This window comes from Cetorhinus maximus, chromosome 5 (genome assembly GCF_964194155.1).
Source record: "Cetorhinus maximus chromosome 5, sCetMax3.hap1.1, whole genome shotgun sequence".
In the NCBI taxonomy this organism is placed as follows: Eukaryota; Metazoa; Chordata; class Chondrichthyes; order Lamniformes; family Cetorhinidae; genus Cetorhinus; species Cetorhinus maximus.
In genome coordinates, this window is record NC_135883.1 from 9,037,592 (window position 1) to 9,051,945 (window position 14,354).

General features: G+C 42.5%; 1 protein-coding gene across 2 annotated transcripts in view; it reads left to right on the forward strand.

Moving 5' to 3' along the window:
• drc1 (dynein regulatory complex subunit 1 homolog (Chlamydomonas)) overlaps positions 1-14,354 on the forward strand; it is a 112,263-nt gene that overhangs the window by 30,676 nt on the left and 67,233 nt on the right. For both annotated transcript variants that reach the window (XM_078541510.1, XM_078541511.1), the window contains exons 6-7: positions 5,719-5,805; positions 7,147-7,269. In XM_078541510.1, the coding sequence (XP_078397636.1) occupies positions 5,719-5,805; positions 7,147-7,269 (210 nt within the window). The remainder of the gene's footprint in view (positions 1-5,718; positions 5,806-7,146; positions 7,270-14,354) is intronic.

Genomic DNA, 14,354 nt, shown 5'->3' on the forward strand with positions numbered 1-14,354 from the left:
CTGGTTTAGCTGGAAGAGCTCTGCAACACGTGGGAATTTGTGGAATGTATTGCAGTTTCAGACAACATATAGCTCAGTTGCTGAGCTGGAGTATGAGTTGCAGACATTGTGGTCATCAGAAAGGAGGAGAGTTACGCGGACATGCGTAACTGAAGGAGGCAGTCACATATCTTAGATTAAGTAGAACTTTAGAGTTGATCAATGGTTAGGGATAGGAGGGTGTGACTGTGAGTCAGCCAGGTATGTATGCAGCATATAGTGATGGAAGAGCCTCAGCCCTTGATTTTGACCAACAGGCCTGAGGTACTTGCTATGTGGATGAGAACAAGGGCTGCAAGGGTTGAGTAAACTGACCATGGCACCATGGTGCAGGAAGCTATTCAAGTAGGGGAAACAAAAAGGAATGTGGTGGTGATAGGGGACAGTATAGTCATGGGGATAAATACAGTAACATCTTTATTATCCATCATGCATGGGGAATGAGCGATGCTGGTTAATCAAAAATGCCAGTTAATGGAGAGCTCCATTTGGCAATAGAATGTTAAATCCAATAATTATATATTGAGGAAAGAATGAGTCTGAAGCCAGCCTATCCCTTAAGACAGGTTTGTTTCCAAGCCTGTAGAGTAAAGACATTGGCCAGAATTTTTCCATTGGCGAGTTGGGGCGGGGCCCGCTTGCCGACGCGAAAATGACGTGGGATGACATCCCGCCCCATTTAAATATTCAGGAAGGCGGGCAGACAGCGAAATCAGCTGTCCGCCCGCTGACCTGTCAATGGACAATTGAGGCCATTGACAGGGTAGTTAACCCAATTAAAGGCCCTGTCTGTCCAACCTTAAAGTTGGTGGGCAGGCCAGGAGCCCCAGCGGGCTTCTGAAAAAACATGAAACCTCATCCATTGGCAGGATGAGGTTTCATGACTGTTTTTAAAAAATTTAATAAAGTTTTTGTGCTTTTTATTAACATGCCCCATCTCATGTGACATTATCACATGAAGGGGACATGTTAATAATTTTTTAATTTTTCTATTTTTGATGTTTATAAAGCTTTCACCGATCTCCCTGAGACAGCACTTTGACAGTTGGGGAATCCATCTCCATTTCATAAGCCAAGCCTGGCCAACCAGAGCTGAGTTGTCTGTTAGGACAAAGGATCCTGCAACCTGCCTTTCAAATTTTTAATGGTTGCAACATTAACGATCTCAGGAACCCAGACAAAGGAATATACACCCTTTGTCAAAGCCAAAGTGGAGAGGTGGGAGTCATGTGACATGACTGCCTCTAGCTGGGAGAACCAGTTATACTGTCTTGCTGCACTGCAAATCAGCCTGCCATCTTCTATCTAAAAACAGCTGCTCAGAAAAGGGGCTCGGTCCATGTTTGAATGCCTACCCCCATCTACTTCTATACCATTGCCTACAATACTAATTCATTTCTGCATGCCTATCTCATTGTGGAAGTAATCTCTACTGGAAAAGTGAATTACTCAACGTCAATTTTCAATCTGCTACCCTCTGAAGGAATATACCATTGGACTTTGATTCTTGAACGTGGACTCATGTGAAACAATAATTCTTTATTCTGTGATCTTTGCCCTGTAAATCTTTCTTTCCCTACCTTTCGTTATTGTATGAATGCACAGGGGCTACATAATGACAACCCCTCCTCTGTTTTGAGTGTGTGTGAATAAACTAACCCTCTGAGTTCACCCTACCTTAAGTTTGCTGTGGGGTTATTAATAGAAATTGGATCACACCAAAACTGAGGGGTTGGGAAATACGCTACCACTTATGAAGGGGGAAATCAAAATCAAAACACCTTTCTGTTTACAGACGGTGGGAGGAGAAATCAGGGCTATTTAAATTAAATCCTCTCCTGTTCGTAACAACTAATACTCAGGTAAGTACTCAGGAAGTAAAGAACAGTATTCATTTTCCTCCTAATCTTCAATAGCACATTAAAACATAAATTAAAGTATCAAATAGTACAGTATATAGGCAGAGGTTCTGGATAACTATGTAATTGCTTCTGATTAGTGAAGTGAGGATTCTGATTAGAGGATCATCAGAAATTTTGGTTAATAGAGAATCCCAGTTGGTAGAGTGCTGGGTAACACAAATTTTTCTGTACTGTTCTCTGCAGCTATGACCAGATGTTCCAAAGGTTGTGTTACCTAACTGGTGCCAGAGTTAAGGATATTTCTTTGCAGCTAGAGATGAACTTGGAGTGAGAGGGGTAGGATCCAGTTGTGGTGTTCCATTTAGGAATCAATGACAAAGGTACAAGTAGGAATAATGTCATGTTGAGATAATTAGGGTCCAAATTAAAATATAGGCCCTCAAAGCTAATTACCTCTTACTGTTACCTTCATGCCAATTAGCATAGGGTCAAGAAGATTAGAGAATTAAACATGCAGCTCAAAGACTGGTGAGGGAAGAAGGGGTTTTGATTCATGAGACACTGGCACCATTACCCTGGAAAGAGGGAGCAGATCTGTTGGGATGGGTTCCACTTGAACCAGGCCGGGATCAGTGCCCTGGTGAATTGTATAACTAGAGCTGTGGATAGGCTTTGAAGCAACAAGGAGTGGGGAGGGTTCTGGTGAAGGGAGATTTAGAAATCTAAAGAAAAAAGTCGAGACAAAATAACAGTGTAGCGATTTGGGTAAAGGCAAGCAGACTGGGACAGAGTGTTTAATGATAATAGTCCATCAGCGAAAAAGGTCCATGCAAAGAATCATATTTAAAAAAATGACAAGGTTCTTTATCTGAATGTGCGAAGCATTCGCAATAAGATAGATGAACCAGTGGCACAAACAGAGATAAATGGTTTTGTTCTAATCATCACTATAGAGGCATGGTTACAATGTGACCAAAGTTGGAAAATAAATATCCAGGGTACGCAACCTTTTGAAAGGACAGTCAAAATGGAAAAGGAGAAGCAGTATCCTGATAGTAAAGGATGACATAAGGACAGTCATAAGAAAGGATTCAAAATTCCCTAGGTTCTGGAACAGTAACAGCGGATTGGAAGTGAGCAAATGTAACTTCACGATTCAAGCAAGAAGGGAGAGAGAAAGCAGGGAAATTATAGGCTAGTTAGCCTGACATTGATCGTCAGGAAAGTGCTGGATTCTATGATTAAGGAACTCTTAACAATGCACTTAGAAAATCATAGTATGATCGGATAAATTAAACATGGTTTTACGAAAGGGAAATTGTGTTTGCCAAATTTACTGAATGCTTTGAGGATGTAACTAGTAAGGTAGATAAAGGGGATCCAATAATCTAGCATATCTGGATTTCCAGAATGTGCTTGATAAAATGCAACACAAAAGATCAATCGGCAAGATTAGGGTTCGTGGAGTCGGGTGCAATATATTAGCATGGATAGAGGAATAGTTAACTGGCAGGAAGCAAAGAATATGGATAAATGGGGTATTTTCAAGTTGGCAGGCTGTGACTATTGGAGTGCCGCAAGAATCAATGCTGGGACCTCAGCTATTTACAATCGACATGAATGACTTAGATGAAGAAGTAGAGAGTAATATATCTAAGTTTACTGATGATACAAAGCTAGGTGGGGATGGATGCAAGCTATGAGGAGGACACATAGCGGCTGCAAAGCAATATAGGCAGGTTAAGTGAGTGGACAACAAGATGGCTGATGGAGTATATTGTGGGGAAGTGTGAGGTTATTCACTTTAGTGGTAAGAATAGAAAAGCAGAATGTTATTTAAATGGAGAGAGACCACAGAATGCTGTAGGACAGAGGGATCTGAGTGTCCTTGTATATGAATCACAGAAAGTTAGCATGCAGGAAGGCAAATGCCATGTTGGCCTTTATTGCAAGGGTACTGGAGTACAAGAATAAATAAGTTTTGCTACATTCGCACAGGGTTTTAGTGAGGCAACACCTAGTACTGTGTGCAATTTTGGTTTCTATTCCTAAGGAAAAATATACTCACCTTAGAATCAATAAAGCGAAGGTTCACTAGATTGGATCCTGGGATGAGAGGGTTGTCCTATGATGACAAGTTGAGTAAATTGGGCCTATACTGTTAGGAGTTTAGAAGAATGAGAGGTGATCTAATTGAAACATGAAAGATTCTGAAAGGGCTTGACAGGGTGGACACTGGGTAGTTGTTTCCCCTAGATGGGGAATCTAGAACATGGGGGCACAGTCTAAGCATAAGGGGCCGATCATTTAGGACTGAGATGAGGGGAAATTTCTTCATTCAAAGGATTGTGAATTTTTGGAATTTTGCACTCCAGATGGTTGTGGATGCTCCAGCATTGAATATATTTGAACTGAGATAGACAGATTTTTGGAAATCAAGGGATATGAGGAGAGGGCAGGAAAGTGGAGCTAAGGCCGAAGATCAGCCATGATAGCATTGAATGGCGGAGAAGGCTCAACAGGCTATATGGTCTAGTCCTGCTCTTATTTTTTTTGTTCTTATGTTGTTTGAACATTACTCCATGATTGCTGCAAAATCCATTTCAATAAGCTGTCAAGGTCTGTTTATGGTGGTGAGAAAGATTGTTTTTCTATCAACCTAAACCCAAGCAGTATTTAATAACAAGATGCCTCATCAAATGATAGATCATTGACTTAAGATATCTAATTCTACTATGGCAGGTAAGGCTGAAATGCAATATGGGAATCTGTAAGCATCTGGTGGATCAGTTAGCTGATCTCAACTGGGATAGCAATAGAAACACCACAATTTCTTTCAGCACCATTGTACTAGGAAGAATTTTAAAAATGCAGTGGGATTCTCACTCCAAATCATAAGTGAGTGACCCTCTACTTAAAAGGTATACATTTGGACATTATCTAAGCTTCATTATCTAAGTGTTGGTTATGATGGCTTCCACATTCTAAAAGCTCACTAAAACTCACTCAATGAAAAACAGACATTTGCATAAGTTCTGAGCGCCACACTATAGGAAGGATGTGAATGCATTGAACAGAGTGCAGAAGAGGTTTAAGAGAATGGTTCCAGGTATGAGACACTTCAGTTATGAGGAATGATTTGAGAAGTTGGGACTGTTTTCCTTGGAGAGGAGAAGGCTAAGAAGTTTTCAAAATCATGAGGGGTCTGGATAGAGAAGTTAGGGAGAAAATGTTCCCACTCGTAAACGGATTGAGAACCAGAGGGCACACTTTTAAAGTATTTTCCAAAAGAAACAAATGTGAGGTGAGAAAAAGCTTTTTCACACAGCGAGTAGTTTGGGTTTGGAATGCACTGCCTGGAGGTGGGTTCAATTGAGGCATTCAAGGGAGCATTGGATAATTATTTAAATAGAAATAATGTACAAGGTTACGGGGAAAAGGCAGGAGATTGGCAGTAAGTTAAAATGCTCAGAGAGCCAGTGCAGACGCGATGGGCCGATTGGCCTCCTTCTACACCATAACAATTCTGTGATTCTACTGAAGGACCCTTGATGTCTGGTCGACGTCAGCATCGACAGATTTTCCATTCTTTTTCTGTTCACGATTTAAAAAAATTTCCATGATATTCCCCCTGCAGTCCTCACCACTGAGAAAAGAATATTTCTTTAGCCATTTTTGATAATTTGTTGAAGAGATTCAATTGATTCGTTGAATGATTTAAAGCACTATGGTGATGGATCATACAAATTTAAATTCACATTTAAAATCTGTTTGACACTGGGTTATTTATCTATTTTTATTTTGCTGTGTTTACCAGAAAGCTTTTCAGCTGGAACGACATGAGCTAATGAAAAGTAACCTTTCGATTTGGGAAAAAAAAATGCAGATGCGAAGAGACAAAGAGGTAAATAAATGTCACTTCTGGAAGGGTTGCATGTTTTAAAGTGTGCTGAACAAAACAAGCTATCAAAAATATCTTAACCTCTTGGAAAATATGAACATAAACAATGCTCTGTTTTCAAACTTGATGTAGGTGATTTGTTTGACCTGGTTAAGCTCTGTGCACTGCCTGAGCTAAATACTCAAAGCAGTTTCAACAGTAATTACCCTTATTCATCTGATGTGGATTTAAAAACTTATGTATGCACCTTGTTCCCTGTGCGACAGTTTGTTATGACATTTCCAGTTCAAACTCCAAGCTTAATTCTCCCGATTGGCCTTTAAAGAGAAAGCTTTTGGAACATGGTTTTTAATTAATCAGAGATTGATTTAAGATTAGTAGACTAAAACCAGACCAAAAATGAGAGCATAGAGGAGATCGGGGAAACCAACAGGAGACCTGTTTAAACTTAAAACATGTAAGTAAAAACTACAATTGCCTGAAAGTTGTCAAGGTGACTTACTGATGGCGGAAGCAGCTAAGTTCCATTGCAGTGTTGTGGTAATGCTCCAACTGGTTACTACTTTTGCTCATTTTTCTCATGTGCATGAAGCTTTAAACATTTGATTTATAATCAAATGTGAAGCAAAGAATACTCTAAGACAATTAGTAACTGATTAACACAAACTAATTCCAAAAAAGGAAGATAATTTTGATTTCTGGAAATCTATCTGAATTTATTTTGATTTTTATCAGATACCTACATTTTACTTCCATATAGCTAAACAGTGCAATTTCACTTTTTTTGTACGCAGTAAATGGAAAAATATAGAAACTTGCATTTATATACTTCTCCTTAATATCACATCACAACAAATCAATAACTTTTGAAATCTAGTTATTGTTACATAGACATGCATGATAGCCCCAGTGCTCCTCAAAAATATATTTTTAAAATTTCTGCTTGCTTGACTGATTCAGATCTTTTCGTATTGACAAATTGCTTTAAAAACTTATGAAATCCCTGAATTTTTTTATTGTAGAATTGGCACCATTCAAGTATGATATTTAAACACCCTTTTAATCATAGTTCCACGGAGCCCGAGTTTTCCTTTTCGAGTATACATTTGTTCTTCATCATTTGTCATTGTAGACTTAAGATGCTACATTTCAATGATAGTTGATTCCCATCATGAGGACCAATCTCTTGTCTTATGCTAAAGAAAACCACAGTTTGTAGGAAGAATCTCTGATTCTACTTGCCAGTCCTCTAAATAAGAAGAAGATAGCCAAAGAATATGCTTATTTTCACAACTTTGTGTTCACAGAAAGCACTAAATGTTATAATGAGTTTATTTTTTTCAGATTGAATATCTGATAGTCCGAATGGAGAAAGTGGAGCATTATGAGAATCAGCTTCAGCAGTTGAGAGTTCAAGATGCAGAGGAATACAATATGATCAAAATTAAGTTGGAGACTGATGTAGAGGTATTCTTAAAGAATTGTGTCATTCTGTTCACAGAAGTCAACCCCCATTGTGCTGTTTCAATTTTCTGATTCTGGTGATTATGAACCTAAGAGGGCATGGAATGAGAAAAGGCTCACCAAACCTGCTCCTTCCACAAACCATTAACTAATTTTTTAGGTTCCATCAGGAGCAGAATGTAGACGGGCAAGGCCATGAAAATACCAGCACTGGCTGAAAAGCTGGTTCCCTGTTACCATTCCCGCTGCCAGCGAGTTTCATCGGGGTGGGTGGAGAACAGTCCTGGGAACATGCCCAAATCATTAATTATTGCAATTGAGGTCATTAAGGAGCTCATTAAGAGCATATTGAGGGCTATACTGAGATTTTGGTGGTGATTCATGGGCTGCACTCTCCAGCTATCAAAGTCACTGTGACCATGAACTTCTTTGCTTTTGGCTCCTTCCAAGGATAAGCAGACCTTGCTGGTTTCTTGCAAGTGGCTTCACACCACTCCATCTTGCAGGTCATTGGTGCCCTTTTTGTGAGAGCTCGACTGTATTAAATTCCAGATAGGTGGGCCTTGCAGAAGCAAAGGACAATGAGCTTTGCCTCCTGGTGCAGGACATCATCGACTGCACCCACGTGGCCATCAAGGCACAGTAACATTCATCAACAGGAAGGGCTTCCAGTCCCTCAGCATTCAGCTAGTGTGTGACCACAACAAGAGCTTCCACAATGCGCTCACTTTTCTGGCAGCTGCCATGACTCCTTCATCCTCCAGCAGTCCAGCCTACCATAGCTCTTCATTCCATCCCCAAAACCATGAAGATGAATTCTAAGGGACGAGGGATATCCCTTGAAAAGATGGCTACTCACTCCTCTACGAAAAGCTGAGACGGAGGCATATAGGTGCTCCAATCAAAGTTATTTGCTCACTAGGACCACCATCGAGCAGGCCAACTGTCTTCCGACTATGCAGTTCCAGTGCCTGGATCAGTCGGTTAGGGCCTTGCAGCAGCCTCAAACAAGTGTCTCATGCATTGTGGTGGTCTGCTGTACTCTCCATAACATGGAGAGGTGTGGACCGTGAAAGTAATGTACTAGATGGACACAACTCATTGGAGGAAGTGGAGAAGCAGGAGATGGAAGATGAGAAGGAAGAGGAGAAAAATGCACAGCACAGGGCTCCCTGGCTGCACAGGGAGGTGGCTTGAGGGTTTCATCAGGATGTCATCAAAGTCAGGGATCATCTGATCCAGACATGTTTCAGCTGAGCCCTTCTAGCCTAGGATGAATAGCATGGTATGGAACTCACCTTAAGGTGCCCACAAGAACAATTGCATTGAAGACCCGCCCTGGAATAGCTCAACTCTTACTACCAGTGAAGGACACGCATCTGTCCAGAGGTTTCACTGTCAACATTCAGGGACCCTTACTCCACTTCATCACATAACCCCTCTTTTCCTGTGCCACCTTTAATTAAAAAGAGGATCACACATCTGGCTTTATATGTTATTATTTACATGGTGCTTAAAAAGTGCACATTAGAGGTCATATACACCCTGATGACCTATTTGGCCTCCAATTTGAGGCTACTTCTATACAGTGCTCCCCTTGTGGTATTGGATGAGGCAGAGGTAGCCTGCTCACTTTTCTCAGCTTGCATATGTGACGGTCATCCTCCTTATGGAGCTGCTGGTGGAAGGCTGCTGCACCTGTATCATTGCAGGGGCAGCCTCCATCACTGGGCCTTGCTGCACAGATATTCCCTCAGTCAGAGACACCAAAGAAGCCACTGATTGTGATGATGATGATGCCCTGTGATGGGTGGCACCCTCATCCTCCTTGGTGACTGCCTCAGCTCTTAGCTGCTGCTCCACATGACTGGAGAGGAGCGTCAGCTGGGGTGCAACTGGAATCCCTTCCACACATCTCTGTGCCATCAGTACCACTGAATGGTCAAGGTTACATATTGTGGTCTGCATCCTGTGAAAGACAATGTGCAGTTCCTGTATGCACTCAGAATACTGTTGCATGTGGCTGTCCATGAGGTTGGCTACTCGCTGAATGAAAGAGTTCATGTATTCAAAGCCTGAGTCATGATGAGCTATCTGGACTCCATTCTCTGCCTATGATCTTGCACTGCCTCAGGGAATTCTGACATGTGGGAGTACATTTGTTGCTGCTGGTCTAAGTAGAACCCCCTTTCCTGTGATGACTGAGGCCCTGCATTAGTGTTCAGCAGAGAAAGGGGACTGCTGACAGCTGCCTCTGACTCAATCTGTTACCTCTTCTGCACACTTGCGATGTGCTTATCACTCAGCCCTATCTAATTGGCATACAAGGACCCTTTGAAGTGACTGTATCTTGTGCTATTGGAGGGTGCGCTTATAAGGTGTGATGGTCTTGCTCTGAGGTCTGTTCTGGCAGTGCTCGCCTGGCGATGGTACAGGAATTGGACTCTTGCGCCTTGGCATTTTCAATTTTGGGAGACACAAGAAGAAATCATGAGGACTAACCTTGGAGAGTAGAAGCCTCTGCCATGCTGAGGCTTCCCCATGCAGCTCAGTTTTCAGCACACTGTTGAATGGGCTGGAGCGTAATGCACCTCCTTAATGTACACATACCTGTTTCTATTCACCCTCTCCAACAGGGATGGCCATCTCGCCTTCCCCAACTTTCTTGAGGTCAGTGACCCTGGTGATCTCCATGGTTCCCTCTTCCCTTGTGGTGATGATGTGTGGGAAGGGAACCCCACCTCCTATGGGGCCCCTTGGAGGGCATCATGTGCCTGTTTCTCATGAAAGGACAGAAAAGAGAGATAAGACACTCCTGGCCTTGATGGCCAATGCCATTGAGGTATATCCATAAGAGGCTGCATGTATCATCACTGGCAGATCCTCAGGAACACCCTCAGAAATTAAGCCTTTCTGAGCGGTCAGTGAGAACCTCTTCCTGCACCAGACCCAGTTCCTGGGGGCCACACTAGGTTTGCTCACTGTCTCGTTGTCCTTTACCCAGGCCTGCTTGGTCTGGAAAGTTTGGCCTTCTCCTGCCATCCTCTGGAAAGAGGACTCACCCCCCTCCCCCCTCTCTTCCTCACTGAATTGAGGTGGACCTCCAGTTCAGCATTGACAAAGTGAGGAGCAGTCCTGCCCTAGGCCATAATCCTCTGCCTCTCCTGCTCCATCGCTAACAGTACCACAGCAGATGATTCAGTGAAACAGCATCCATAGTAATGGCAGCAGTTGGTGGGTTAAATTGGGCCCACTGTCTTTCTGTCCTGCTTCCATTCCCACTCTTTTGGCCAATAATTGGCTGCCCAATCTGCCCTCTAGCCAATTAACAGTCCAGCCCGCTCCCCCACCCCCTCCTCCCTATCGTGAAACTCAAGGGCTGCGACTGCTTCCTCACAGAGGCGGGATTAGGACTGGGAAACAGTCTTGACATCTGTTTTCTGCCCTGGAAGGAAAATCCTGCTTCATACAGAGTCTATTTTATTGCTTACTCTATAATAATTTAATGCTTCAGAGGATGGTTCTGCAAAAGGTTTCCCTGATCCCCAAAGTTATTCCTGTAGGACTCCAGAATGTGTGCAGTTATTGACTTCCATATCAATACTAAAGAAGAGCAAAACAGCATAGGAAATATCGTGAACAAACATGAAATACTGTAGATGTTGGAAATATGAAACAAAAGTGGGAATGACTGAAAACACTCAGCAGTCTGGTAACGTTTTTGGGGAATACAGGCAAGTTAAAGCTAGAGAGTCTTTATCAGAATGGGACGATATTACAGATGAATGGTATTCTAAAAGGAGCGAAACACGAAGAAGAAGAAAGAAATGCAGGTATATGCATAAGAAAGTAAACAGAATGACCTCTAAAGAGCTCAAGTGGGAATCAGGAGATTGCGAATTGACCTAAGTGCTATTAGAATGAGACAATAGGATGAGAATGAGAAAAACCAAAGAAGTAGCGATGGCGCTGTCAAATTTCCTGTTGGTCAAGAAGAAATACCTCGGGTCTTTCTCATAACTACATGATAGGGAAAGAAGTTCAAACGTGCAAGAAGAGGAAGATAGAAGATGAAACATACAGGAAGAGAGAGTGTTGAAACTCAAAAAGAAATTGGACACACTAAGAGGAAGGGAATTGTTCAGACACAAGGAAATACAAAGAGAAACTCTGACATGAATACAGAGATAGAGAGAAGCACAGAGGCATACACAGGGAGGAGAAATGGCTAATAGAGATATAGAATGAGTTTCGGCCAGGGCACTAGCAGAATCCATGAGGGAGAACAGCAGGTTTGTACTCCATGGAGCAACTGCCATTACCCTAGGGTGATGCCTGAACAATCTTAGTAACCTATTGCAGGACAGATTTCTGGGCAGCTGTGACACGCTGCAATCCCATTTGCACACTGTAACCTACAGCCAGAATGGCAGCAGTCTGAGCTTCCAATATAGCACTCAGCAGTAGCTGCTGCTTGTACCATCAAATGCTGCATCATATTAGGGTTCACAAGTATGCGAATCGAACTGGGAATGATTTGCATACTGGAAATGATTGGCTTCAAGCTCTGGGCAAAGCCCTGTGTCAGATTCCTCTATGTTCCTTGTCATTGACTGTATGCTTTCTGACAGGCTTGCCAATGCTCCAAGCTTTTGAGTGTGCATACCCATCAGCGTTCATCTGTAGGCTGCCCATCAAAGTTTGCATCTGAGTCCTCATGCAGCAAACTCTTGTGCTGGTGGCTGCATGTGTGAACCCAAGTGCCTGTACTTTATCTTCTTTAGTGTGTTCCTCCATCATCTGGCCAGGTTGCACGTCTTGAGTGTCTGAAAGGACAAAGGCACAAGGGTAAAGTGGTGCAGGGAGGGAGGAAAGTAAGAGGTGCATAGTTACGCCATCTTCAGCTCGCAAATCAGAAGACAATGTTAGATGAGGAGAAAGTGGGATGTAAGAAAGAGGATTAGATATGAAGAAATTGTCATCTCCAACAGTTTCAGCCATTGGCCTCAGTTTCTGTTAGGGACATCCCAATCATGGCAAGCGCTGTCTCCTCCATGGAGGTTAGGACATCCATGCACTCCTATTGCCTTCTGGTTAGCTGCTGCTATCTCCAGTTGTGCATCACCTTATCCTGCAAGAGAGATTGAAATGTGTGAGTGAGTGTTGTGCAATTTGTTGGCTGATGTTGCTGTTATGGTTGAATAGCAGACAGTGTGTGCATGCTGTGAGATGTAGGTGGCGGGCTTGCAGCAGTGCTAAGTGGGTGAAAGTGACATGAAGCATATGAATTTTAGGTATAAATTCTGAATGACAGGGATTATTAGTGGGAGGGGGGTTGAGCGGTTTCTCAGGCCAGTGGTGCAATTCATAGGACATGGTACTTGGAGGTACATTCACTGACACTGACTGTGTGAGGTCGTTGAACTTTTTTTGGCACTGTATCTATGCCCTTGGGGCCAGATTCCTGGCATTGACTTCTGTGGCTATCTGCTCCCACTGTCTTTTGAATGTATGCCTGGGGGGCCTCCTGGTTCCCTGTGGATGAAGGACATCTCTCCTCCTCTACCTCCTCCATCAAAGTCTCTAGTGTGGCATCCGAAAACCTTGAAGTCCATTTTCTCCCATGTAGTGCCGTTCTTCCTAGAACAGATTCACTTCCTGCAGAATTGCTAGCATCTGCTCCAGCCACACGGCAGCTACCCTTCAAGAGGTATAGGCTAGCTTTAAGCAATGGAAGCTAGCTTTAGGTGATGTTAGGAAGTTGCGATTGTGGGACCATTGCTGATATATGCAGAATGTGAACAGGGCCATATGTGATGGCTGTATGATAAATTCTGGGAACCGTGCTTTAGGAAAGGTGTCAAGATCTCTGACAGAGTGCGGAGGAGATTTACTAGAATGCTCCCAGATTAGTGGGACTTCAGTTACCTAGCAAGATTACAGAAACCTGGGGTTGTTCTCCTTACAGCAGAGAAGGTTAAGGGAAGATTTGATAAAGGTGTTCAAAATCATGAAGGGTTTTGATGAATAAATAAGGAGAAATTGATTCCTAAGGCAGAAAGGTTAGTAACCATAGGGCACATCTTTCAGGTAAAAGAACCAGAGGCAATTCATAGGATATGGTATTTGAAGAGGCATTCACTGAAGTTGCCCATTTGTGTGAGATCATTGAACTTTTTCTGCTACTGTATCTAGGCCACTGGGGCCAGACCCATGGCATTGAACTCTGTGGCTATCTGCTCCCGCTTCTTTTGAACATATGATTGAAGGGCCTCCTGGCCCCCTGTAGATACAGGACATCTCTCATATTTTCCACCTCCTCTACCAAGGCCTCTAGCATGACATGTGAAAATTTTGGAGCCCACTTTCTCTCAGAGTACAAAAAGTACTCAGTGAGTTGTTATGATTTGGAATGCACTGCCTGAAAGGGTGGCATAACCAGATCCAATAAATTTCAAAAGGGAATTGAATAAATACTTCAGTGGAAAGATTTGCAAGGCTATGGGGGAAGACCAAGAGCGTGGGATTAATTGGATAGCTCTTTCAAAGAATTGCCAAAGGCTTGATGAGCCGAATGGCCTCCTTCTGTGCTGCAACATTCTATGACTCCATGACCTTTTTGTTGTTTCATTTTGTTTGGCATTATTTTTGGGTATCACCTTTTCTCTGGTTATTGTCCTATTGATAAAATACTGGAAGAATTTGTTACTGTTACGTTTTGCATTATCAGGCATGTCTTCTTTCCAGGTCTCCCTCTCTCTCTATGATCACACTTTTAATATGTTTCTGCATGTTCTTGCATTATTGGCAGTGAGTCTTTCTCCTTGTAGGATTTGTGGAGGGTTTTTTTTACTTTATTTCACTTGATGAATTTGTTAATTCATTTAGGATTGTGTTTTTTCAGTCTTGTGTGTGCATTTATCCTGCATGCTCACCCATGCTTTTAAATGTATTCTACTTGTTGAAGTTTTGTTGAATGACACTTCTCTCATCCTAGTCAATTTGCTTAGACATTTCCCTGAAGTTGGCTCTTTTAAAATTACATATTTGGCTCATGTTATATCTGAGTTTCAGATCATTTGCATCTT